Source organism: Chiroxiphia lanceolata, chromosome 8 (assembly GCF_009829145.1).
Source record: "Chiroxiphia lanceolata isolate bChiLan1 chromosome 8, bChiLan1.pri, whole genome shotgun sequence".
NCBI lineage: Eukaryota > Metazoa > Chordata > Aves > Passeriformes > Pipridae > Chiroxiphia > Chiroxiphia lanceolata.
Genome location: NC_045644.1, coordinates 19,328,995 through 19,353,592, shown reverse-complemented (window position 1 = coordinate 19,353,592; position 24,598 = coordinate 19,328,995). Strand labels below are relative to the sequence as shown.

The window sequence follows — 24,598 nt, the reverse complement described above, 5'->3', positions numbered from 1 at the left end:
CTGTGACTATGGTGGGGAGGGGGGAACTCATCCCACAGAGCACTGTTTTGGGACATGGCCACAGATTTCTGGGATGAGCATGGTATGCTGTTCCCTCAGCCATGCCAGTCCTCCAGTTTTCTTCTCTGTAAGCAGAGATAACAGCTATTCCCTGCCTCAAGGGTTGTGTGAGGACACATACATTAAAAGACATCGAAACACTAGATACTATAATTACATGGGGAAAAATGGGGATGAAAGTGTGGAGGGAGAGACTGAGTGACTTGCCCAAAAATCAAACACTTGGTCTTGTGGCTGAATTAGAGGGAAACAGAGCTGGACTCCAACCCAAGGCCTTAGCCACGATGCAGTCAAAGCAAGGATGGGGCACTTTATCCGATCCTCTTTTTGACTGCCTTGAGATGGCACAAAACAGCATCCTGCCCTCCAGCAAGAGTTAAGCAATCTGCTGTTACAATCCACACTGTATCTAGAAAGACAGTGTGAGTTGAGGAAAGGAATATATCTGCTCATGCCCTTCACCCTTCCTTAAAAATCTATGGCAATACAGTGCCAGGTGAGATGCATGTTCCAAGAAAAAAGCAAAGCTGAGGATTAACAGCTACTTTTCCAAATAGGCTTTCCCAGCTCTGCAGAAAGAAAGGTTGTGCTAATGCAGCGAGATGTAGTATCATATATGACATGAGAGACTTGATAAAAATGAGGGTCAGACATATTACCTTGATGGGAGTGTACCATTTTCGCTGGGAAGGTGGTTTTCTCACATGGGGCTTCTTTGGCTTAGGTTCCCATGGCTCATACTCCTGTTCTGGCAACTTAATAATAGCGTTTTTGGGTTTCTCCAATTTTGCTCCTTCCTCTGTTGACCCCTTGTCTCCCCATCGCACCTGAAGACAGGAGAGCACACTGTAAGTAGAGACACTTCAGCACTCCCCACTGGTAAGTGGTTTCCACAGACATTAATCTAGTTCCCATCAGATGTCCCAGTGCCACCAGAAATGAAGTCAAATTTATGAAAGCACCGAACTCCCACCATAATCAGAAATACACATTTAAGAGTAAAATAGTCTCATTCAAAAGCTTCTTGAACTACTAGCCTTTTCACCTTCCAGTACTTTAAAGTGGTGTGGGAATTCACAGCATCTGGGGCAGATGAGAATCATTAAGGTTGGAAAGACCTCTAAGCTGACTGAGTCCAACTGTCCAACCATTAACCCAGCAGCACCACGTACACAATTAAACCATATCTCAAGTGCCACATCCACACACCTTTTCAACACCTCCAGGGATGGTAATTCCACTTCCCTGGACAGCCTGTTCCAGCTCCTGATTACCCTTTAAGTGACATGGCTAGAAGTCATCTTTAGGCCCTCAGCTGATACAGGTGAACGGCAATCCACTGACTCCCTGGAATGTACATGCCACAGGACACCACAAGGCAGATTTTTTTCACAGTGACACCTCACACTTCAGGACTGACTTGTGTATGAATTGGATTTGATTCATTGGCCAATTTCAATATAGATATGTTTTTGTGTATCAAGAGTTAATGCTTAAATGGAAAAAAAAATGCAAAAGAAGAAGAGGAATCACTGGTTTAAATTCCCCAAACCAACTGCCTTCAGCCTTTGCATAGATGACACCCTCAAATACTTAAAATCAGCGTAACCCTGCCTGAAGTCTTTCTGACAAGAGAACTGGACACAACTGCACTGAAGAGTTTGACTGGGTAAATTAAAACCTCTTTTGGTGTTTATCTCATTTCTTACCCTGCAAATTTTCTCTGGCTCATAATGCTAGATTCATTTAATTATTCACGCAAATGATAGCAGCTTGATCTCTGTTACTTGGACAGCAGGTGCAAATCAGGTAGACAAGCCCTAATTAAATCCCAGCCTCCAGTCCATCAAGGTGCCTTTTCAAAAGTCACATAAAAACATACTGGTACAATTTTTAACTAAATGTGATGGGTTTTACAACACTAAAGAATAAGCCAAATACCTCCATCCTCTTAATCCCACCAACACCTCGACCTCCATAATAAGATGCATCCACGGTTGGCCACTTTTTCTTTGGCAATCCATCTTCATCATCTGATTCCTGTGGGAAAGACAAGGAGATATTACGGCTGTTCTCACATAAACAGCAAAAACTATGGAAAACAGCTGAATATCTTATGGTCCAGTCCTTGGATATCTGGCTTTGTGTGTTATGCTTATTTGCTGATCAAAAGAAAAATTAAAATAAAAGTCTCTTGTCTCTGCAGCTGCAATTTTAACTAGGAAAGCCAAAGAAGACTGTCTATTCCTCTCCCCAGGCAGCTTTTATATAGTCAAATATGCACTGAGCTCCAAAATCCCAACTGACTTGTAAGGGATGGCAAAATGCAGATGAATCTTACACTATACTGGATTGCCACTATGCTATGCAGAAAATGCAGCAATCAGTTAGCCCAAATAACTAATTTATTAATTGCACTTTTAGAAATTAATGTCACCTAACAGAGGAAAACACAGTGAGTTTTCTACACGTTCATCAGACCCTTTTCTCATGGCAGTTGTAACAAGTTATTCTACACCACTTGATTCTTTGCAGGCTCAAGCTGTACAGTTTGCAACCAGGAATCAGACAGGAGCATCTCCAAATTGTCAGGGAGCTCAGATCCAGACCAATTATAAACACTGCAGGTTATTTTTAAGGAACATGCAAGTCAGAATCAGGGACTTACTTCAGGTTCATTTTCTATTCTTGCTTAACTAAAACCTGGCAGATATTTCTGGTTCGACAACCCTGGGGACACATCTCCAGCTCTGTCATCTTGAGCCAATAGAAGTCACTGATATATGAATAGATTTCTCAGACTCCTCATCACTACTCCAAGTCAAGGCACCTGAAAGTCACACCATGACACTCTCCAAGTACACACATAAATGAGGAAAGGGCCCAACAGGCCTCCTACAATATTATTTTCATTCCTTACACACTAACAAAGAAAAATAACTATATCTCATGCTGGTATGCAGATGTGTGTGCTGCTCTCGGACTGGCCATGCACAGTGCTCTCTGCTAATTTTCATCAGTACAGGTATGCTTCTAGAAACACTACCTGGACTTAGCTTTTAATAAAAAAATAAAATTAAAAGAATCAAGTTAAATCCAAATACTGTAGATGGACATAAATTACTGTCACATTACTAGCTGACAGTTTCTCAAAATTGCCTTTTGTGTTTCTATTGGAATGTATCAGGAATTGACAGCCCAAAAGTCAAGAAAAGCTTTTTAAAAGCATGATTTAATTTTTATTTGTTTGTATTTAGCTCTTAGGTTATGCCTTGGAGAAAGGATTCCATCAGTTATTCAGTGACATGTGATCTCTCAGTTATGGTTCAACGGGTCAATTCCTCCAACAAATTCTTCAGTATGGCCAGGCAAGGCTAGAGCTGACATTTCCATGAACTAGTAAGGGGAGTTTGAGTTTGGGGTTTTTGTTGTTTTGTTTTGGCTTTTCAGTTTGGTGGGTTTTTATGATTTATTATTGTTGTGGTTTGGTTTTATCCTAATTCAGGGAAATAAATATACAAGAAAGGTATTGTGGTTTGGTGTTGGGGTTTGTTGCTGTTTCACTTAGTTGGTTTTTTTTAAAGAGTATAACAAATGCACAAATTTTATCCCACTTCATGCCACATCTAAACCAGTGCCCAGTGAACTACATCAGCATTTTTAATACGTTTATATTTAATTGTGAACCTGAGTGCTATATAAAATACTCTGCCTCTTCTATGAGATATAACACAGATTTCAAGCATTCATGTCTAACAGTTCTTGCTGTTGGCAAGCCTGACACTGGCAAGACATAGTTAATAATGATGGCTGATATTTTTCCAGCTAATACAGGATTTATATGAAATATCCCCTGTACTGAACATACAGCAAAGAAACATTTACAGCTACCACATGGAAATCTAATGCTTGTGGTTTAGAACACGTTTTACATAACTATATACAGTTTAAAAGCAGCAACACCAAACTGCATCAGCTAAAGGGCAAGTCACCATATCTAGAGAGGCTAGTGCTAAGTGTAACGAAACAACAATCCATACTGGATAAAGACAAGGCCAAGTAACGAGATGGATAACATCTGTATTCTGCGTTATTCCTGGAGGCTTACATCAGTTTAGTCTCTTTTTTTGCATTTAAAATTTCTGCTGATGACAATAATTGCAAAGCATCTGGGAACTCCGCTGCAGGGGTGTAATGCTCTCTGCAACCTTCAAACACAGCATGGCTGCAATTGCACACTTTGTGATAACACTAATCGCAATAAAAACATGAATTTTGGTGTGTATTCTGAAGTTAAATTGTTACAATGCTCAGGACAAGCAACAGGATCACATACACAGTAATGGTGGCCTCTAGCAACCTCAAAACAGCAGCTGTCGTTGCCTCCTCATATTCATGCCAAGTTACAGCAAGTTAGCAGCAAACTGTAAGATTCTCTTGTGGGTTACCAAGTATTTTTCCATCATTTAACTGTCTATGCCTATGAAAGAAATAAAGGCAGGCATAAGTTTTCTCTGGAGTAATTTTATTTACTACTTCTATTTTCATGAAATTAGTGCAGTGCAACTAAGCTGAGGTCAGGGTCAGTGAGTTACTGTCTCTAAAAGAGCTAAATAGAACCCTGCCTCAAACAGCACAACCTAAATGACGAAAGGCTAAATGTCCTTCCAAAGGTCACTCTGCAGAAGAGCCACTGCCAGGGCAGGCTTTTGTCTCCCTCTCCTGTAGCAAAGCCACAAGAATGTGGCCTTTGCTGTCCTTTCTTCCAGCTGCCAGACTGTTCCTTACTGCCAATCTGTGCTAAACTCCTGTTGAGAACAATGACAGCTTTACTGGAGGAGGGACAGCTGTCAGCACAGACTGAGAAGCAAAGATTTGCTTACACACCTGTTTGAAGCACAGCAGAAGGAACAAAATACTATAGGAACTGTTGGTCTGCGGACTTCTGAGTTATGCAATTATTTTCTCTCTGGATGGAAGCAGCCTTGCTGTATGTATATAAAGAGGTCAGAAGGCAGAAATAACTGCCCTGACTGAGAGGACTTCCTTTCACAGCCTTCAAGGTGTCATTAAGACACCTACAGGGGTGACATTCCTGGGCAGCACAATACACTACAGTGGCTGCAGAAAGTGCAACAGCTCCAAAATAGCATACTCACAGGCTCTGGGGGTGGGGGTGGTGGCGGCTCCTTGATCACCTGGAATATACAAATATTGGGAGAAATCTGAGACAATGGTAGGGTTCATCCCTATCAATGCTTTGTTCTCTTTGTTTTCTTGATCATATCACAAATGAGTTGTTGTCCTTCATTCTCATACATGCAATCCCTACAGAAACTTAAGCAACACTCACAAGTTTACTTAAACTTCTCATTCAGCGTAAAAATCACATATGCCTTAAAACAGTCAAAACTCCAGACTAGAGTGACTTCAACAAGCACTTTAAGCAACTTGTTTAATCAGGGCTTTACAAATATGGCAACATTTTTCTTAAGCAGTTAACCACCCACTCCAACACTTTAGCTGTGTGCTTTTGCCGAGAATAGGCAAAACTAAGTCAATAGAATAAAAAACTGTACTTACCACTGTGCAGCAAAGGGGCCAAAACCACCACAGTAGAGCCAGAGCCAGCAGCAGGAAGAGAATCAGGAGAGCAATGAAAAGGATGGTCCCAGTAAGCTGCAAATAAGATGATTACATGTGGGTTATCTGCTATGTCTCAAAGAGGGCAGGAGCCCTGAAGTTACACATTTAGAATCAACTTTCACTCATTACAAGGTCTCAGGAAGATTGTGATCTTAATCTTCATTAAAATCATAACAGTATTTGATGTGACAAACCTGTATTTAAAGCCACAAAATCAGGGGAGCATCTCCTGTTTTGCAGTGTGTATATGTATAATTTATGTATGAATTTTTGGTATGTTTATAGCCCATTAGATTCAAGAGTCTTAAACCTGTACACAACCCATTTTGTGCTGACAGGTCCCTTAATACTGTCAGAGGGGCATTGCAAACTACATCACCGCAGACTCTCAGGCGTGCAGAATAACCTTTCATCACTAGAGATGCAGAATATGCAAATGCTGATATCCAAGCAATGGGAATACTGGAGACAAGACTTATGGGTAACTGTTTGCATGTCAGTGCCACAGAACAGAGAACAACTTACTTGCCCAGAGCATCAGCTCCAAGCCTGCCTGTATTGCCTTGACTCAAACTGCACACACAACCCTTGCCTGAGTGATTATGCAAACTAGTCAATAATGCTGTTGGTTCTTGGTATGCTTCTTAGGGCTGGTTTGACAATTTTTATGAGATGCTGTAATCATTATCTTAAGCACTTCTGATTCTTATATTCCATTGATCTCTGCAGAGAACAGTGAGACTCTGGCGATGGATACCTAAGGGGTTACCTTCAAAAGTCAACTTAAATTTTCTTTAAAATTACCAGAAAAAAAAAAAAGTAAGTTTCAACAATTGAAGTTAGCTTTCCAGAGCAGGCAGGCAACCAAAGAGAATCACAGCTCTGATTTTTACAGATAAATCTTGATGGATCCTTTGAACTTGTAGCATTTCACATCAGTGCACTCAAAAGAGGCACTGAATGTAACTCTGAATTGTAACTCTGTGTATTGCTCTGATGACTACAGGAATCAAGTTTTCATATGCTCCTTGGCTCCTGCAGAACACACAGAGCACATGGCTTTTGGAAATTAAACACTTGTCACAGATGGGCACTGCTGGGATGTGCCCTATCCTTCGACTGCACTGGTTTCAGGAATGATGTTAAGATTAGCTCCAGCTATATTTAATTTTTTTTTTATATTGGGAAAGAAACCTCTTCAGTGGTAGATTTTCAGAACTTGAGAAGAGGTTCAATTCACCAGCAACAGGGTAACAAAGACCAGGCAAAACTTGGCAGCAAACTAGGAGAGCCTGAGTCTAGGAAGATGTGAAAAGAGCTTGAAGAAAGGTTGGTGAATCAGGCTGAGGAAATAAGAGTTGGCTAGAGAGGAAGCTGTAAGAGATTTTCAAAAAAGGATAGGTGAGAGGATAAAGTGAAAGAAAGCAAATTCCAAAAAAGACTTAGAGATAACAAAACCCATGAGATTCACCTTATTAAATCTGAAACTACTTACTGAATTCCCATGACACTAGAAACTGATCCTTAGCCCTTTCTTACAAAAGGGGCTGTTCTAAGTGCATTTGTTTTCTCTTCAGACAATGAAAAGGCTGAGGGTGGAAAAGAAAGTATCAGCTGATAAGAACTTGCAAAATCTGGGTGAGATCCTGAGCGATTGAGTTGGGTGGTAGCTAGTTCTTTCTCAGGCCAAATCCTAGAGCTGTCAGGACTGATGTGTTCAATATGGGATGTACACAAACACAGCACTTACTCCACGCCTTTACGTGGGTAACCCAGTACCCCCTATCTGTATCACAGCATCACCATCCCTCCACTGCTCCGTGGCTTTTTGTTATAAATACAACAAACTGACCTGTTTGGGATAAGCTATTTAGCTCACCTTCATTTGGTCAGGGAGCAGCTGGAGTGCTGCAACATGTGTACCAGACTCTCTGCTCAAAGAAGTCCTGTTAGAGGACACACTACCCAGCTGCAGTTCAGCACTACAGCCCCCCTCTCTGGTCCTCCTAAGGCCCCATGTAGCACTGAAGCATCTGGAAAGCAAATACTTGAAGAGGTATTAATTCCCAGTGAAGTCAGTTTGCTGAGAAAAGGGTGAGTAAAAATCAAGTATAGCTTTAGGAAGTATTGTTGTACTCCTTAAAACCAAATCCAAGCACAGTACCTATGCAGTACCACAGCTCCTATTACTCCAAACACACATTACCTCCTTGTTTTGTCACCTTTGTTCTCAGGTATTGCTTTTCTCATGCTAACTGCACATATAAATTGCTGTTTGCCATAGAAGCTCAGGAACTGCTGGCAGCAAGAAGCTAGTCTTCTTTCATTTTAATGACACAAAGCATCACAGTGAAGCTGGACTTTGAAAAGAAAATAGCAGACTTCATGCAGCTGAACAGAAATAAGCATGGCAATCACACAGAGGCTTTAGGAGTAAAGTGAAGATACTTACTGTATAGAAAGGACAGAAGGACCAGCTGGGGAGGAGAGCTGAGCAGGCCAGCTGACTGCCACCCACAGAAAAGGAAACAGGAGAGGAAAGGAAATAGAGGGAGTCTCTAAAATGAGAAGAGTGAAATGCATGAATTAAGATAAAGTTGGAAACTGAATTGCCAACCTCCCTGCTTATGGGATGTAACTGGAGTGAGACAGTATTTTTGCACCAGCTGTGAATGAGGCTTCCTGCCTCCTTCACATTAAATCTGCAATAGGCTGGTCAAAAACTGTCAGACTGACAGGACTGGAGATTGGATTCCTCATTTTATTCTAAGGCTACCAAGAAGAAAAGCTTTCTCCATCCATGCTCTGGCCTTTAGGAACCCCAGTTAGAGCTGAGACTTCAGTTTTCATCAGGAATAGGTTATATACGGGTAACTAAATGCACTATTTAACACTTTTGTTACACTGCAGACTTGAAAAGTTTTATTGTACTTGAGGTAAAAGAGTGGAATAAAATGTGAAAATATCAGTCCTCAGTATTGAAAATCTGGAGAAAAGTTCTGTAAAATAGAAACGATCAGGTAAAGCAGCAAACACATCACTGCTAAATTGAGTCCCTGCACCCCAAAGTGTTCCAGCAATCTGTTGTGAGATTTCCCACCTTCATCACTGAAAACATGAAAAAAAGAGATCTGCAAGTTCCAGTCACTGCCTCTATCTGCATTCCTACCCTTCTCCTCTGCAGCTGTCAAAATGGCCAACAATGATTACAAGCCAATATGACAGCATTTGGCGTAGGCTATAAAAGTCCTTTTGACACTAATAAGAATAAAGCTCAAGTTTGATACAAATTGTTTGCTATCAGGTACTTCAGCCAACTTGGTTTAGACCAGAAGCACCAGGTTACAACTTTACTTACAGTGCTCGCTTGCATCAGCTATGAGCATTGCCTATTTTTTACCCCAAAGGTAAGGAAGACAATTGCTTATCTAGTAGTCGGTTTCTTAATTTTGATTGTTTGATTCTAAAAATCAGATTTTGATAAAGGATTACTTCTAGCTGTTTTCCCTGACACTTCACCTGGTCTTTTTGACCATGAGATTCTTCTATCCTAACCATCACTGTCCACAACAGCACACTCTCCCTTGGTTGGGCTAAGCAGCAGCATTTTATTAAGACACTCATATCAGGATCTGAGAGTTCTATTTCTTTCTGGTCATCCCACACGACACCAAGAGAAAAAACAAACAGACCCTATTGTTAAAACTTAAAAAACACCTTAGCAAATCCTGAATTAGTAAAGGAAAACTGTGGTGGTCAAAGAACAAATGCTGTAAGCTACAACCAAAAGCAACTATGTCAATTTAGAGGACCTTTCATTCTGTGGCCCTTCCTGATCGAAGTCCTAACAGTTGCCTTTTTACTCCAGATCCCATTAGGTATCCCAAAGCTCAATAAGGTGTTGCTTCCTGATGTTCCTTCCATCATTTTCTCAGATCACCTGCCAGTAAGATCCTAGCTTTGAGGATCTCTCTCTTAGAATAGGAATGCCTTTTGTTGTAATTTTTTTATTCAGGTAATCTGTCACGACTGTCTATCATCAATAACAATTTAATCTTAAGTAGCCCTGGTTATTTTTCCAAGAGCTGCTTCCATCTGGTCAGTAACTGTGATGCAGAAGCTGTAGAGAGACCATGCTCACTCAAGAAGGTTTTGCCTAAAGAACCACCGTTTCTTTCCAAGATCTCATGGTTTCTCTGTCAAACCCCATTGCAATTACTTACACAATGTGTGCTGGTGATGCTGACAGAGCTGGAGATGAACGTTAGCCCATTGTTCATGCTGACTTGTAGGAAAACCACCCTAAAGCACAAAACAGATACACTTATTTTTAGTGTCATATTTACACCCACTGTTACCTTTACTCTGGCTCTCTTTTAGCCATTGGCTCATAAACACACATGGACAGTGTGTCCTGCTGAGTCAAGGCATTTTCATGGCTCCAGGCACTTACCTGCATTTGCCTCTCTGCTTGCACAGGAACTACCCTTTTCATGTTGCCTTAATTGAGCTGGGACATATCCTCTTTATAAAAAAAAAACAAACTCCTCCACCTGGGGCAAAGGGCACTAGGCCAGTGAATTAGAACAATGTCTCAGACATTTGCCATACTACCCTAAAGAGTACAAGAAACTAAGATTTTTTTTAACCCCCTTCTGCAACTTAATGCACGAGAACGTTTCTTTTGAAATTCAAGCAAATCCAGAATACATGCATAGAGGTATTTCACGGAAATAACAGTGAAATTTTAGAAGATTCTGTCCTTAGCCATTCTCCAATATTAGAGAAAGGGTCTAAGGGGGGAAAAATAAAAAATAATAGTAATAAAAAAGGGCAAAACCCAACCAAATTTGCTTCACCCACAAATACAAAGGGGGATGGAGGCCCAGTACAGTATTTAAGCATCCACAAGATCACCAAGGGGAAAGGCAGGGCATTATGCCATGTCTCCTAGGAGTCTAAAGGATTAAAACAGCTGAAAAATACCAACACTAGACAGAGCAGGGCAAAATACAGGAAGCAATATCTATAACAGCAGGAAAGTAATTCAAATCAAGCATCTCCTTTCAATCAAAACTAAAAGTTTGCCTGTAATTTAATTACCTTTTGGTCTGAAAAAACATGATATAGGAACAAAGGAGGAATCACCATTCTATGATATGGGGCCATGGTCCAGCAAGACCTTTGGTTAAACTGTGCTAAAGACCCAGCATGGGTCTTTAGCTGACTCATAATAGGAAAGGATTTGGCACAAAGGGGATGGCTGCAATCTGACACACATATACATAAATTTATTAGCTAGACACTTTGGGCAAAATTGTGAGCCTTTGGCTCAGTAATGACACCCTCATCCAGAAGTCCACTCTCTCTTGATACATGCTGGAAAGCAATACTTACTGTCCAACATCTTCTATCACTGGTGCAGGACAAAGTAAGTAAGTATCGTGAATAAGAGTCGGTTTTTCATCTGAAAAGAAATTAATATAACTATCAGGGATGAAAAAAAGAAATTGTTCCAAGCAGGCTACCCCCTGAAGAAGTGCTGACATGAATGACAGTCACAGATCAACTCAGTATATGGGTAAGTACCAATACTCCCTAGTGGTGCTGATTACCAACTAGAATAACCATTCATGTTGATGCCAACATGATGCTACCAGGCTAGAGGTATCACAGCTAAGAAATGGAAGTTTACCTCTCTTCCTGACAGCAGTGATCAGCCATTTGGAATTCAGCTTTGAGCAGTATCAATCATGCCCATCTGAAAAGTGCATGCAACCTCTACTCATACTGAATACTCTGACCCCTCAATTACTCAAGGGGTCAGAAGTTTAGCGTTCAATTTTTATCTACCCACTGTCAAATACACACAGAACAGAATCCAAGGCTGCACTGTCTGAGCCCAGGAGAAAGGAAGGACAGAGATGGGGCAGAGCTGAAACAGACAAATACCGGAGGAAAAAACCCAAACCAACCAGGGCTGGTCATTTACAGGAGCCAAACAGAGAGGGGCCATGACTGGTGTTCCCTTGAGACCTACCCTGCACTAGCTGCTTCCACTGTACCTGACTTCCCCTCTGTGGTAACATAAACTGCAAATAGCCCATGTTTATAAGGGTTTGGTACAGGCAGAGCCAAAAGCACGGCCGTGGGTGTTTTCCCACCTTCTTGCACACCACTGCTCCAGCAGCCAGCAGTGTTAATCCTTTAGCTTTCAGAAGTCACATCCAGAAAGCCAAGTCCCGTGAACACAGACAGGAGGCCCAGCAGTAATCCTGCAATGGCATTCCACTAGAAGTGGGTAAACTGAGGCAGAAGAGCAGACACAGTACTGCTGTGAGCTGTGACTATAGCTTAGCTCTAAATGGCCAGCAAAGCAGCTCTGGTGCTAGCCTGGAGAAAGACTGGTCTACAAGAGTTGAACCCAAGTAACAGGCTGATAAAAGCTGCCATCTTATCTACAGATATTTGTTTACTCTTTTTACCTAGGGAAAAAAAATAATTCAAGCAACAACAAATCTAAGAGTTGTTCCTTCATGCTTTACCCACTTCAAGCACACCTGAAGACAGAACTCATTTCCCTGCCTTGGCAGAGATGACAGCATAAAAATCACTGGTATGTTTTAGGGCCAGCCTGAGGGCAAAAAAAGCCGGTCAGCCTAAATCAGCATCTCATCACAACATCTATTACAGACCTAACCCAAGGAAAACACAACATGGAGCTGGAATAGAATCAGAGTAGTTTTCCTCCTGTGTATTTCCAGGCCCAGGTCAGCACTCACTGTGTGAAGTCCAATCAAGGTGCTAGTGGATTGGGGACAAGAAAAAAAAGGCAAAAAGTCTGTTTAACTGATAAACCACAAGAAACAAATCCTGATTAAAGGGCATCTGTAAGTGGAATGAGAGCAAGACCACCAGAGCTGATTTAATGCAGCATCCACGTAGACAACTTGGACGAGAAATGAAGGAGCAATTCATTTGCTCCCTCTTGTAAGTGAATTCACTGCTAGAGAAGGCACCAGTCTGGGCACGACAGGATGTGAAAGCCTCTACTGTGCTCAGCCAACAAGGGTACCATATACAAAAAAGGAGCAGAGCTTCCCCTTCCACACCATGGTTCACCCTGCCAGACATACACAGCTTCTCAGGAGTCAGAGAACTGCTGAGAAACTGGACACTCAGTCTTTTTTGGACATTCAGTCCTTTGCCTAGCTGCTGAGACAGCAAACAAAAGACCCTGTCTAGGGCAGCAATGACAGGGAATTTCCATGTTACACAGTCACTGTGGTGGGACCAGCAACTGGTGTCAGAGAGGAGCAGAGCAGGCCTGGGAGGGCTTAGTTTTATTATGGCAATTGTCTCCTGAACTGGTGAATAAAAACTGAAAACACCACCATGGGATCAAGATAACATTACTTCTTTTTACTTGGAATGGGAAGCAATTTTTATTCTCCACCTTAAAACCTGATACCCACTCTTCTCTGCCATATGCGTCACCCATGTGCATCACTACAATGATGCTGAGCAGCAGCATGCCCCATTTAAGCACTCAACACAATGCCCACAGGTCACAAGATTGAATAAGAATGAATTTCAAGCTTCCTTTAAGTGTAGATCTCTGCCCCAGCTCCCCCTCATATCTGCTGCAAGGACTCCCCTTAACATGGATGAGTGTTGGCCTGTGTTCCATGAGGTGACTCAGCCACAGGCATCACTAGAATACACCAGCCTGCAAACTTACTGATAGTAAGGCTGTCATTGAGTTTGAAGCTGCAGAGTACTTGGTCAATATTTCTTGCATGATAAAAGCCGTTGCCTCTTACCACAACTTGAAAGGATTCTGCAAGTGAAAATATAAAAAGAAGATTCATGAAAAATAAATAACAGCATTTCGGTTCAGAATGACCTGAATTACAACATGACAATTACTGTTCTCTGCCCTATGCCTGAAAGAAAACATTTACTCTGACCGTGTGTCTCTGTTCAGCAGCAATGGCCAAGAGCATTACATGGCATTAGTGCTTTACGGAGTCTTCTCTTTGTCTTAAGTTGGTTTCCACAAGCATAACACAGATCCACAATGCCTCGAAGGTGCCACGGTAAAACTAAGTCTGACTTGACTGATGTTATCTCATGGTTCTTCCGTGGCTTTTGGAACAGACACCTTGCACAAGCACCAGTCCTTCCTCCTCTCTTCATGGCAGATGGCACTTGGCTGTAAGCAGCAGCTCTGTTCAGGCAGATGCTGACAGACAGGACTCCCTCTTAAATCCCCTGTGAACCAGAGAGAAAGCTTTGCATCTGGTACAAACCCTGAAAAAAACCCCAGTCCTCCTGTCCGTACAACAATTGAGTCCATGCACAGCCCCACTCAGCATCTGCTCTGCATGGAAATACCTAAGGTGCCATCATTTTCTTTGTGCACTTCCCCCACAACCTTGTCCCAGCAGCTGAAACCACCAGTGGCACAAGAAGAGACCTGCCACAACTTCTGTTGCTTTATTCATGATAGGGAAGGCACCTGTGATTTGTCATTACTGTGATAAGCAACTATGATTGTTCATTCAAGCAGGAGAAGCATCATCAGGGGTTTTGGGTTTTTTTGGCTAATGTTCCAATAGTCTTTTTACTGACAGAGCAGTTTTGCATTTGAACAAAGCCAGTATAGGAAGGGGACTGTCAAAAGGGAGATCCCAACTGCACATGCCCTCCACTGTTGGCACCACTGATCATGTTGCAGTGCACTGACTTGCTCATACTCCTGGAAAATAACTTTGTTGCCAGAGACACCAGTAAAGTGACTTGCCTAGTTGGGCATCAGCTGATAAAAGCAGCATACAGGAGAAGGTAAGGGAGAGCAACAAGTAGTGGTAGCACCAAATGAGTTTATGTCTATCATGAAAGCACTTGGTGTCACCATATCTTTCCTGTCCCTAACTGTACTGGATAACTTGAGAAAGAAAATTATCAAGAAACCTGGCTTTGTTTCCTCAGCTTCTCCACAGCAAGCTTTTAAGGTTATTTCTTAGTAACCTATATCATTAATACTTCTCCTCAGAGCATTAACAATAACAAAACTGTTTGCTGTTCTTCCCTCCCTTTTACTGCCAAAGCCCCCTTCCTCTTGGGGTGAGCATGTGTTGCCAAATTACACACAAGATGCCCTAGGAAGTGAAGTGGCAAGGGAGACTTCCCTCTAGGACACAAATACACCGTGGATGCTACACTGACCACAGAGATAACATCTTTAACGCAGGCAGGTGGAGAGACACTTCACAAATTTATTCTGTCCCCAATGCATTTTTGAAACTCCCTTTGATGCTACACCCAAGCAGCCAGCTGACATCCCCAGAATGCAGTAAGGGAAAGCACAGAAGCTGCATTTTCACACATAAATCTCCTACTTTAGCTGAATCCTTCACAGGGCTCTTACATCAGCCTCTGAAGAGCATTTGAGACCAGCCCAATACAAGGGGAATACCAGCACAACACAGGACCTATTAATCTTCAAGCTTCAAATACAAAACCAAGAATAAACTACATAGTTCTGCACTAGTAGTGAGTAAGACCACGAACAAGTCCACATGCACTATCATTTATACTTTGATCAACATACTAAAAAGGAGAGCAAAACAATGTTTATAGGTGCATAGTTTTTAGTGACTCAGCTTTTAATTACCATTTCATACAGTGCACTGCCATATTATTTGGAGGAAGGAATTGTTATTGGATAACACTACATGAGGCCCAAAGGCAGCTGAAACACATTCAGCTCCATTTGCCTTTTCTTTATTATCAAGCTATTGCAAGGCAAGCTAGCACGAAGAGGTGGAGTGCTTTAATTTTTCCATGCAAACAGCTTGTTCTTGCCAAAACCACTCTCGTTCGTGGTCATTCTCACTGCATTGAGGTCTAATGCAATTCCAGGTGAACTGGACAAGGGCATTGGCAAGTTATGATCAAGGACACTCTGGTTTTCATCATAACTTGTCCTTAGAGCAGGCCTCTGAACTGACACTGGCTGCAAGGAACATGGGAATCTGAGAAGGTATTTTGAGATCTACTGCAGTGCATATTTAAATGAAACACATACTTTTGCACCTTGCTGAAGATGATAAAATTTGAGACCTCACTGAGTACACCAAGAGCCAAATGCACAAGTCCAGCATCAGAATTTAGCCTCATTTTTATGGGAATGGTTATAGCTCCTTGTTCTCACTGGGGGTGGAAGGCACTTTAAACAAATTAAAATGGACTGTAGGGCAGATTCATCTGCTTCTTACTCCAGTAAGAACCTTGAGTTACTCTTAGTCAGATTCATGCCTTGAGCCATTCCACATCTGACCTAGCTGATATACTGAGAGTTGTTTCTGATGAGCATCCCTTTTTTTTGTTAGCAGAGCTCAGAGTCATGACCAGCCCTGAAGGCAACTGGGCCTCTGCCCACCCACCAGAACTACCTGCCTGGCACCACACACTGCTAGACTAGCTTGTGGCCAGCCCACTCCATAGTGACTTGCACACCCAGCTAATTTTTTTTCTCATTTCAATTTTATGTTATAAAAGAAGCTTGCTGAAATAAAATTGCACTTGGATTTTTCTTGTCTCCTGATGTCTTAAAAGGCAGCAACCACAAAGGTTTAATTGGTAGTTGTTTCAGTGGCTTTAAAAAGATACAGCAAGTAAGAAAGTTTCAACACAAGACATCAAAGGTAAAAGCTACATCTAGAAGTTTAGTCTTGTCAAGACAGTTTACCTCTCCTGCCATTCTTTTCACTGTGACTGCCACTCTGCACAGTCAGTCGTGAGCCAGTGACTGGGTAGTAACCTGTCCACCAACATAAGCTGACAAGACTTGCAGGGAAATGTAAACAGTTGGAACTGGATTGGGTTGTTGCTGTTAAGAAGCCTGCCCCTTCGGTTGCTCTGGAGCATTAATGTGTTCTGGATGACGGTCTGTTGAAATGGCTAATTCCATTTAATTTTGTGCTCTGGCTCTGGCTGCGTCCTTTTCTTCCTTAGTTACTGTCAGATCGTAGATTGCAGCTTTTGACAAGACAGCGAAGGGAAAAAGGTCAGCACTGAAATAACCGGGCAGTGCTGGCAGCGAGATGGTAGGTTGAAGCTGGTGTGCGCTGGCTGCGCTGTCGGCTCCGCTTCTCTGACTCTGATGAGAAGCTGACTGCTTGCATCCACACCTGGTAGTTGATGTGGCCAGTAGGATGCCACATCCAACAAAACCTTTCAATCACATCTGCGTACCGTGAGCATAATCAAAGCAATGATGCTGTCAAACAGGATATGAGGCACCTCCGATTCTGCACTGATAGCCTGTTTACAGGCTGCATGTCTTGGTCATTTTAAATCAGAAGGAACAGGAAGGACCCAACTACATTGCTCCACATCGGGGACAATGAATTTGCAGGGTCAAAAAGCATTAAGCATCAGATAACTGTCACAATATGACGAGATGAATTTGTAAACGGACTTGCCAGATGCCTTCGTCACAGAGAGCCAGAGTCCCAACTGGAATTGTCACCACATGGAAATTATTCCATCAGCATTTTACTAAACCTCTAGTAAGTCAAAAAAGAAGCCAAGATCACCAGTAATCACCAACACAATAATAATTATGAGAATACTTACAGGCAGTGGGTCAGGCCCTGCTTTAAGCCCTGATCATGACTTGCTTCCACTGAGCCACACAAAACCCTCATGATCTCATGCCAGACTGCAAAAATTATTAGCAAGGCTAACTAAGTAAAAGCTAAACCAATTACACCTCCTCACTCTGATAAGTTTCATACAAAAAGCATGGACAGACACATTTCAAGGCTGTAAACAGGCAAGTGTCTTTGCTGAAGAATGTGATATTGCACTCTTTCCAAAGGTCTACTATTTTTCAATCATCATTTTGAAATGCAAATTTCTATTATCTATTTTTTTAAAAAACAAACAAAAAAAGAGTAACTTAAAAGGGGGAGGAATGTTGCATTTCTAGAAAATATTATGTTCTAATTTTTAGCCAGTGTGTACATACACCATGCAAGTGTATATATATTTTGATATATGATTCAGAAGCTATGTATCTTAAGTATACGTTATCAGTAAACTGTATCAGAAATTAACTTAATTTAAAATGCATAAAAGTTCTAACATTAATTAAAAAAATACTGAAGCCTATGAAGCAAAGCCAAATGAATTACGTTATAAAAATAAATCACATTACATATAGAGTAGAACTATAACTGTCCAGTGAACTGGATTCAAGATCTGGATTCACACTACCATGAAAAAAGTTGTTTAATCCCAGGAGATTCCTTCCAGGAGACAGTAGTGCACACAGCTATGCACATGAACCTCCAGCTATACTGGAAGTAAATGGGATAATAAAGGATAATAAAGCTAAGCACAAATGTAAATATTTCAGCTATGGCTTGCAGGACTAGACTCATAATAAATACAATTACAGGCCTAATTCTTAGTGCCAAAATCCATTTAAATACAATATTATATAAACAGCGTACACCATTTGGAGCTGCAGCTTTGGCTTCCTCCTTTTTTCAAGTTCTCTGCTGCTTCAGACAAACCTTCAAGCACGTGAGATCCGAATCTTCCCGCCCTAGTGACTGAGCACTGTGCTTCGTCACATGCCAGCCCTTGCTTTGTCACCAGGGACAGAACAAACCTCAGAATTTAAGTGAAACAAGTGCAGTACCTTGCTGAATCAGCAGCAACACACTGAAACTGCTGAATTTATATTGGTCTTATTTGAAAGCCACAAAGACAAGGAAAAACTTCTACAGAGGCAAGTAAGGCGATGATATTATTTTTCTTTTTTTTAAGGACAAACTACTTTTAAAATGTACTTGTGTATTCTTAATCACATTTGTGATAAACTAGTCACCTATCAAGCTTAGCAAAAAATGAAGTGGTTTGAACTCATTATCCTTTGGAAACAAAAGAAATTTTGCTGGTTTTGCTGAAATATATTCAATTTTCAAAAGAAAGTATTTTCTTGAAAATTTATTTTCCCAAATATTCCAGAAAAATATTTTCAATTTTCCATTTGAAAAAATAGTTTCAAGTTCAACTTTCCAATATTCTTAATATTATTCCAAACAATTGCAAGAATACTACTGAAATCCCTTGTATTGGAACACCATGCTTTCATGTAGCTAAATGAATTTTTATTGAGCAGGACAGCTTGCGTTAAGCTGTTGCACAAAAAAAATTTCCAGATATACAGTAAGCAAGCAAAAATAGGAAGGAATTTATCACTATGAAATAATAATTTAAAAAAAGCTTTAAATGCCAAAGCTTTAAAACTGGTTGGTTTTTTTTAATCAACTCCACAAGATTTTTAAAGGTATAATCATTCCTTTAAATTTTCCACAAATAAGATTTTACCACAAACTTCTAGTCCACAATTATATACTTAGGAATAATTCAGAAGATGCAAGGATGTTTCATGTTGAATTGAAATATTCAGGGCAGGATCATATTGTGATCAACATGTGGAAATGAAGAGTGAACAATTTCTGTGATAAATATCAAATTTTTCCTGAGTTTCATATTTTTTATCTGTTTTCAAGGTCAGTTTTCATGCATAACTGATAGTTTATTTTTATGTCCTCCTTTTTACAGTGTACAAGGAAATGAACACAAGACAGTAACACTAGAGCTAAATAACCATGCTGTAAACTGTACCTTCCAGCAAACTTATGGTGTCACTCTTACTCTGCTGCACTAGTCTTTTAAGCAGACAAAAATACAGCAAGAGAATGGCTAACATAAACCAGAACAAGCCCAAGTTAAATATACTAGACATGAAAGGCATGAAATTATCAACAGCTCCTCTGGGTGTCCCTCATGTTTACCATACAGACTAATGGTTCTTTCAAATAAATAAAACATTAGCATTTTAGAAAACACAAGAGGTATCTTGGCCTATGCAGCAAATTATATTTGGTTCAATAAACCTGAAATTCCTATGAATGTTTTGCAAAATCTTGTTCTAACTGCTGACAAGTCCTAGCAGGTCCTAGGAACATAGTCTTTCCAGAAATTTGTGAGATGTCGCCTTTAGACCACAAAACACCTCTGTCAGTCTGGCTTTACATCACTTTTGTGTCTCTTTCAGATTTTTTTAAAAAGTGATATCCCCAATTCCCAAAGTCCTACCTCTGTCAACCCTCCAAGCTGCTACTCAGCCACAGCAGCTACATGTTTATTGGCACAATGCTTTTCTGAAGCCGAGAAGGAACATGCAGGGCTTTAGCCATGGCCCAAGAGGATGCTCTAACACATCCACGGGCTTCAGCTCCAATACCATGTGTACTTAACATGGCAGTTAGGTAGTTACTGACACTTCTTCAGTGTCAGTCACTCACCTTATCACACTGTTGTTGTGGACACTTACCTCCTGCACAAACACTGGACGGCTCAGCCGCTAGGATCTCAATGCAAGACTTCTTGAGAATCTGAAAGATTTAGAAGATGGCATTTTTGGTAACCATTTTATCTATGCTTTATTAATGCAGGAAAGGACGCCCTTTTCTGGGTTTCAGAATATCAAACTTACTGAATCAATTGTTCCTCTTAGGGCATAAAAGCCTCCCTTTACTGGAAAAACATGATCGATGCTGTCAGCAATCGTTGACAGCTGCAAAGAAAGACAATCATAAATCATGAGGAAAACAAAATTACAGTGAACAAAACCGGGCCCTTTCATAGTTGCTAGAAGACATCATAGTGACATGAAATGATTTATGCCTCAAGTAATTAAATAAATGCGTTCATCTGATGCTGTTACTTGTGCAATAGTATAACAGAAAAACAAAACAAGAAGAAAGCAAAGTTACCTGAGTTTCATTGAAATCTTTCACTCCAACACAATAAACAATAGCTCCAAAGCTTCTGGCTCTGTTGGCCTAAAAAAAAAAAAAAAAAAAAAAAAAAAAAAAAAATTGCCATTAAGTGTAAAGCCATATAATCAGTGGAGCCAGCAGTAAATGTCTACAGGTTTGACATAAACTAGTTTGGATAAACATGAAGGTGACTTACTTCTTGTTCTGCATAATAAAACTGAGCATCTTGCAATTCTCCATCCGTCAGAGCAATAATCACACTAGCAGTCCGAACTCCTACATGGAGGACAGTTAACAGATTGCATACATATGACACAAGACTCAGCAATGAAAAACAAGTTTGAAGTGAGGCAATCCTTTTTGCTGAAAAATAAATACAAAACCATAAGGCCAGATTCTCAGCCTAATTTGCATGGATTGGTGATATACCAGCTGAAGGCCAGATGCAAAGCATCCTATAAGCCAAAAACCAGTGCACCTTCACATCACAAGCATCACTGAAGGAGCAGTGCTGCTCTAACAAGGTCCACACGTGGACTTTTCTGTTCTGCATAAAATACAGCACCTACTGAGATTAGCACCTTTCACGTGGAGAACTGATGAAATGGATCTGAGAAGGAGAAGGTTTCCTCTTTTCTTTTGACAAACTTGTTTGTAGATAAACCTTGTCCAGAGATTGTAGTAAGAGATACCTCTGCAAAAGGAGCTTTCCTGCCATTTTACCTTCCTCTCCAGCAGACTTTCAAAGAGCAACCCCACTGAACATGGTATGAAGTGTGTTTCTGTGAGGTTGTGGGAATGGGGAGCATATCAGTCCTACGCTTCCCAAGCAACAAGAATTTCCAGTAAAATTCACAGGAATTCAGAGCATGTGAAAACCTTAAGATCAGGGAAAAAAATTCATGTCTTGCGAGGCGACACTTCGTATCCCACATAAGCTTAAGTGAAAAGGTTGCATAGGTTGCAGATATCTATATATGTAACACAGTATAGAATACAATGCTGCCTAAAATGCAACAAGTTCACAAAATTAAACCAAATTAACATGCAAACTATCCTTCCACCAAACATTCTGAGTCCACAGTTCTTAAGCCAAGTAAAAAATATACACACATGTTACTTTCAGGGAAGTGTTTGTTATTTTTTCAAAATAATCTGTTACAATTTCAAGTGTCTTCCCCCATATTGTCTGAAATTAAAGACTGATTAGTTCTGACAGGTTTCTTATGCCACGCAGTCCTTCCCATGTCATGTCAGGCACAGACATAAGTCTTAAAAAAACAACCTGCAACTTGGGAGGAAAAAAAATAGCTTGGATTTCCATATTCCTCTTTTTTTTTCTGCCCAGCATGCTTTAAAAAGGCTGAAAAAATGGAGATCTTATTTAGTTTTCTTCTCTACACTTGTTTCTTCCCTGATAATTTAGTTTATGAATCCAGATCTCATCTACTCCATTTTCCTCCCTAATAAATCTACAGAATACTTGATTAGTTCTTAGCTATATGGTATAATGAGGTAAAATTGTTTTCAGATGGACACTTCAGGACTCCTGATTTTACTGGCAGAAGTGCCTGCAATGTTGTGCAGAGCTGCTGCTGTAGACTCTACTCTCATAGCCTATTTTAATAAAAAGGTACTGGTCTGTCTATCCATCTTCCAAAAAGACCATCAGCTCACAAGAACAACCCCACACAAGGGTATGAACCAGGCAAGACTTGTTAACTTATTATGCCTTCTTTTGGCACAAACAAAACCCACAAATACACTTTTCTCTCAAAATTTAGTGAAAATGTACATTTTAGCAACTTGGAATCTGAACCCAAATCATTCACACTGATGTAAAAACTTCAGCTAATTGTATTCATACCTACAATAATAAGAATGAGGACTTGAGAACACAAAGGAGACAGGGTTGAAGGCATCAGGACAGAAGGGCACAGGAAAACCTGGGTATTTCTGTCTCCTGTGTGCAGTATGGGTAGCTGTAAATGGTTTGGTCTGCATTCTGCAATGGTCAGATCTGGGATCATACTGGTCTTCTCTGGTCTTAATAAACCATGAATCATGCATTTAAAAGTAGGATTGTAGTCAAAATGGAATGTAGTATTGCATAACACCAATTCCTTCTCCAATACTTCTTTCAGCGGGTTTACTGCAGGTCATAAAAAGAATTATAATCCCTGTCTTTTCAATGCCGATATATAACATGAACAATATACAACACATACCTCCATAGGTTTCATGGTAAATTTGCTCATTTGCCTGCAAGGAAGTGCAGAACATTGTTAGCCCTTAAGTATACCAGCATCAAGTAAGCAAAGTTTATATGCATAAAACAAAGAAAGTAGGTACTGTGATGCATACCCTTTTAAATCCTTCATGCATGAACGTGTCTCCTCCAGGCACTTCATCCCGAAGAATGTCGAGCCCTCGTCTTATGGCTTCCCTTTGGATTGAAAAAAAACAAATACAAACAAACAAACAAACAAAAAAAACCCCAGGAGAACATTTTATTAAAAGTTCCTCTTTTCTTTTGTTGAGATATTCCTGTACCACAGCTAGATTATGCACCCTGTCAATACACTGCACAGAGTACAATACCATCAGCCAAAGCACTGGTTAAATCGAGCTTTTTTCCAAAATCCACAATTTCCCAGCCAAGCACTCATAGGGGCACAAAATCAGATACATAGTACAGTGTTAGGGTAACATATCTTACAGATGCAATTCTGTCCCTGCTCCCTAATTCTGGTATACTGTCAGCTGGGAAAGGATTGAATTAAGGAAAATGCCAGATATTAAACTTCAACAAACTGCAGACCAAAAGAGAATTTAAAGCTTATGATCCTGTCACGAAAATAGGAAAAATTAAAACTCCATATCCAATCAGTCACGAGGACAGTTGAATATAAATACAGAGGCCAAAAGATGATAGAAGACAATGGGAACGATGAGAATGTCCTATCCTCGACCAGGCACTGATCAACTTTCCTGGGGCACAGCTTTCTCTCCCTGGAACCTGAGGCCCTTGGATACCATGACCCCTGTTGCATAGCTTCATACACCACAAATACCTAGAATAACCTCAGTGAAATTAATAATTTAATTATCACGGATCACTAAAAGACCCTGATCCTTGGCAAAGTTTTCATCATATTTATGGAACACATATAAGGCAAAAATATTCAACAGATAAAGATGTAGGTAGTTCAAAAATCACCTTAGGATGCCATGGGGAATCCTTTATTTAAAAGAATAGTGAGAACCTATCTAAACTCCATTTTGCAACTGGGTATTTTACATGACACAACCACAATTGCAGAGAATACAGGAGTCTATGTGGGATAAAGGTAAAAATCAGGAGCTGGGACTGGGGATGTCCTTAGGGCAAAAAGCACATTTTTACCCTTTTGAAGTACAAAATGAGCTGAAAAGGCCCACAAAGAGAGAACAGGAGTTTAGGAGAAGGAACACTAATACCATGTTCAACATGTTGCCACAGGGTTCCTGTCTACTTTCCACCTTGCAAAGAGTAAATCCACCTGGGAAAAGTAAGCAAGTTTGAGCTCTGTCACCACAGTACGTGATGGAGACCTGAGCAAAAACTCAGGGTAGCCAGTAGAAATGCAAGACCCCTGCAGGGTTTCTGGCTTTGGATAAAGCCCTAGAGTACAAAGCAGATGAAGTGGTTGTTCTTTCAAGACTGCTGCAGAGTCCCCATTATTTATAGGGTGCCCTGTACTATTGAGGTCTTCTCACACACACAGCAGCAGCAGCAAAAGTGAGGACTTTATGCTGAAATGAAAGAAACACCCCCAACAGGGATTTGCATGTGTAAGGCAAATTAAATTGTTTTTCTTTTTGAGAGGGGGGTTGGATTGGGATGTTTTTGGCGGGTGGTGGTTTTGAGTTTTGTTTGTGGGTTTTTGTTTGTTTAAAAAAGAATTTGTGAAGGTCACAACAAGAATTTTGCTCCAGCTTCAGACTTTTCTTACAAAGCCTGTCACCTGGCTTTGCAAACC

At 40.6% G+C, this 24,598-nt stretch overlaps 1 protein-coding gene across 2 annotated transcripts in view; it reads right to left on the bottom strand.

Moving 5' to 3' along the window:
- ANTXRL (ANTXR like) overlaps positions 1-24,598 on the bottom strand; it is a 58,804-nt gene that overhangs the window by 21,367 nt on the left and 12,839 nt on the right. For both annotated transcript variants that reach the window (XM_032695394.1, XM_032695395.1), the window contains exons 4-16: positions 22,941-23,022; positions 22,805-22,838; positions 20,773-20,852; positions 20,571-20,639; positions 20,291-20,371; positions 20,129-20,189; positions 13,448-13,546; positions 11,104-11,173; positions 9,930-10,008; positions 5,644-5,739; positions 5,220-5,258; positions 2,002-2,100; positions 720-887 (exon numbers count right to left, since the gene is read on the bottom strand). In XM_032695394.1, the coding sequence (XP_032551285.1) occupies positions 720-887; positions 2,002-2,100; positions 5,220-5,258; positions 5,644-5,739; positions 9,930-10,008; positions 11,104-11,173; positions 13,448-13,546; positions 20,129-20,189; positions 20,291-20,371; positions 20,571-20,639; positions 20,773-20,852; positions 22,805-22,838; positions 22,941-23,022 (1,057 nt within the window). The remainder of the gene's footprint in view (positions 1-719; positions 888-2,001; positions 2,101-5,219; positions 5,259-5,643; positions 5,740-9,929; positions 10,009-11,103; positions 11,174-13,447; positions 13,547-20,128; positions 20,190-20,290; positions 20,372-20,570; positions 20,640-20,772; positions 20,853-22,804; positions 22,839-22,940; positions 23,023-24,598) is intronic.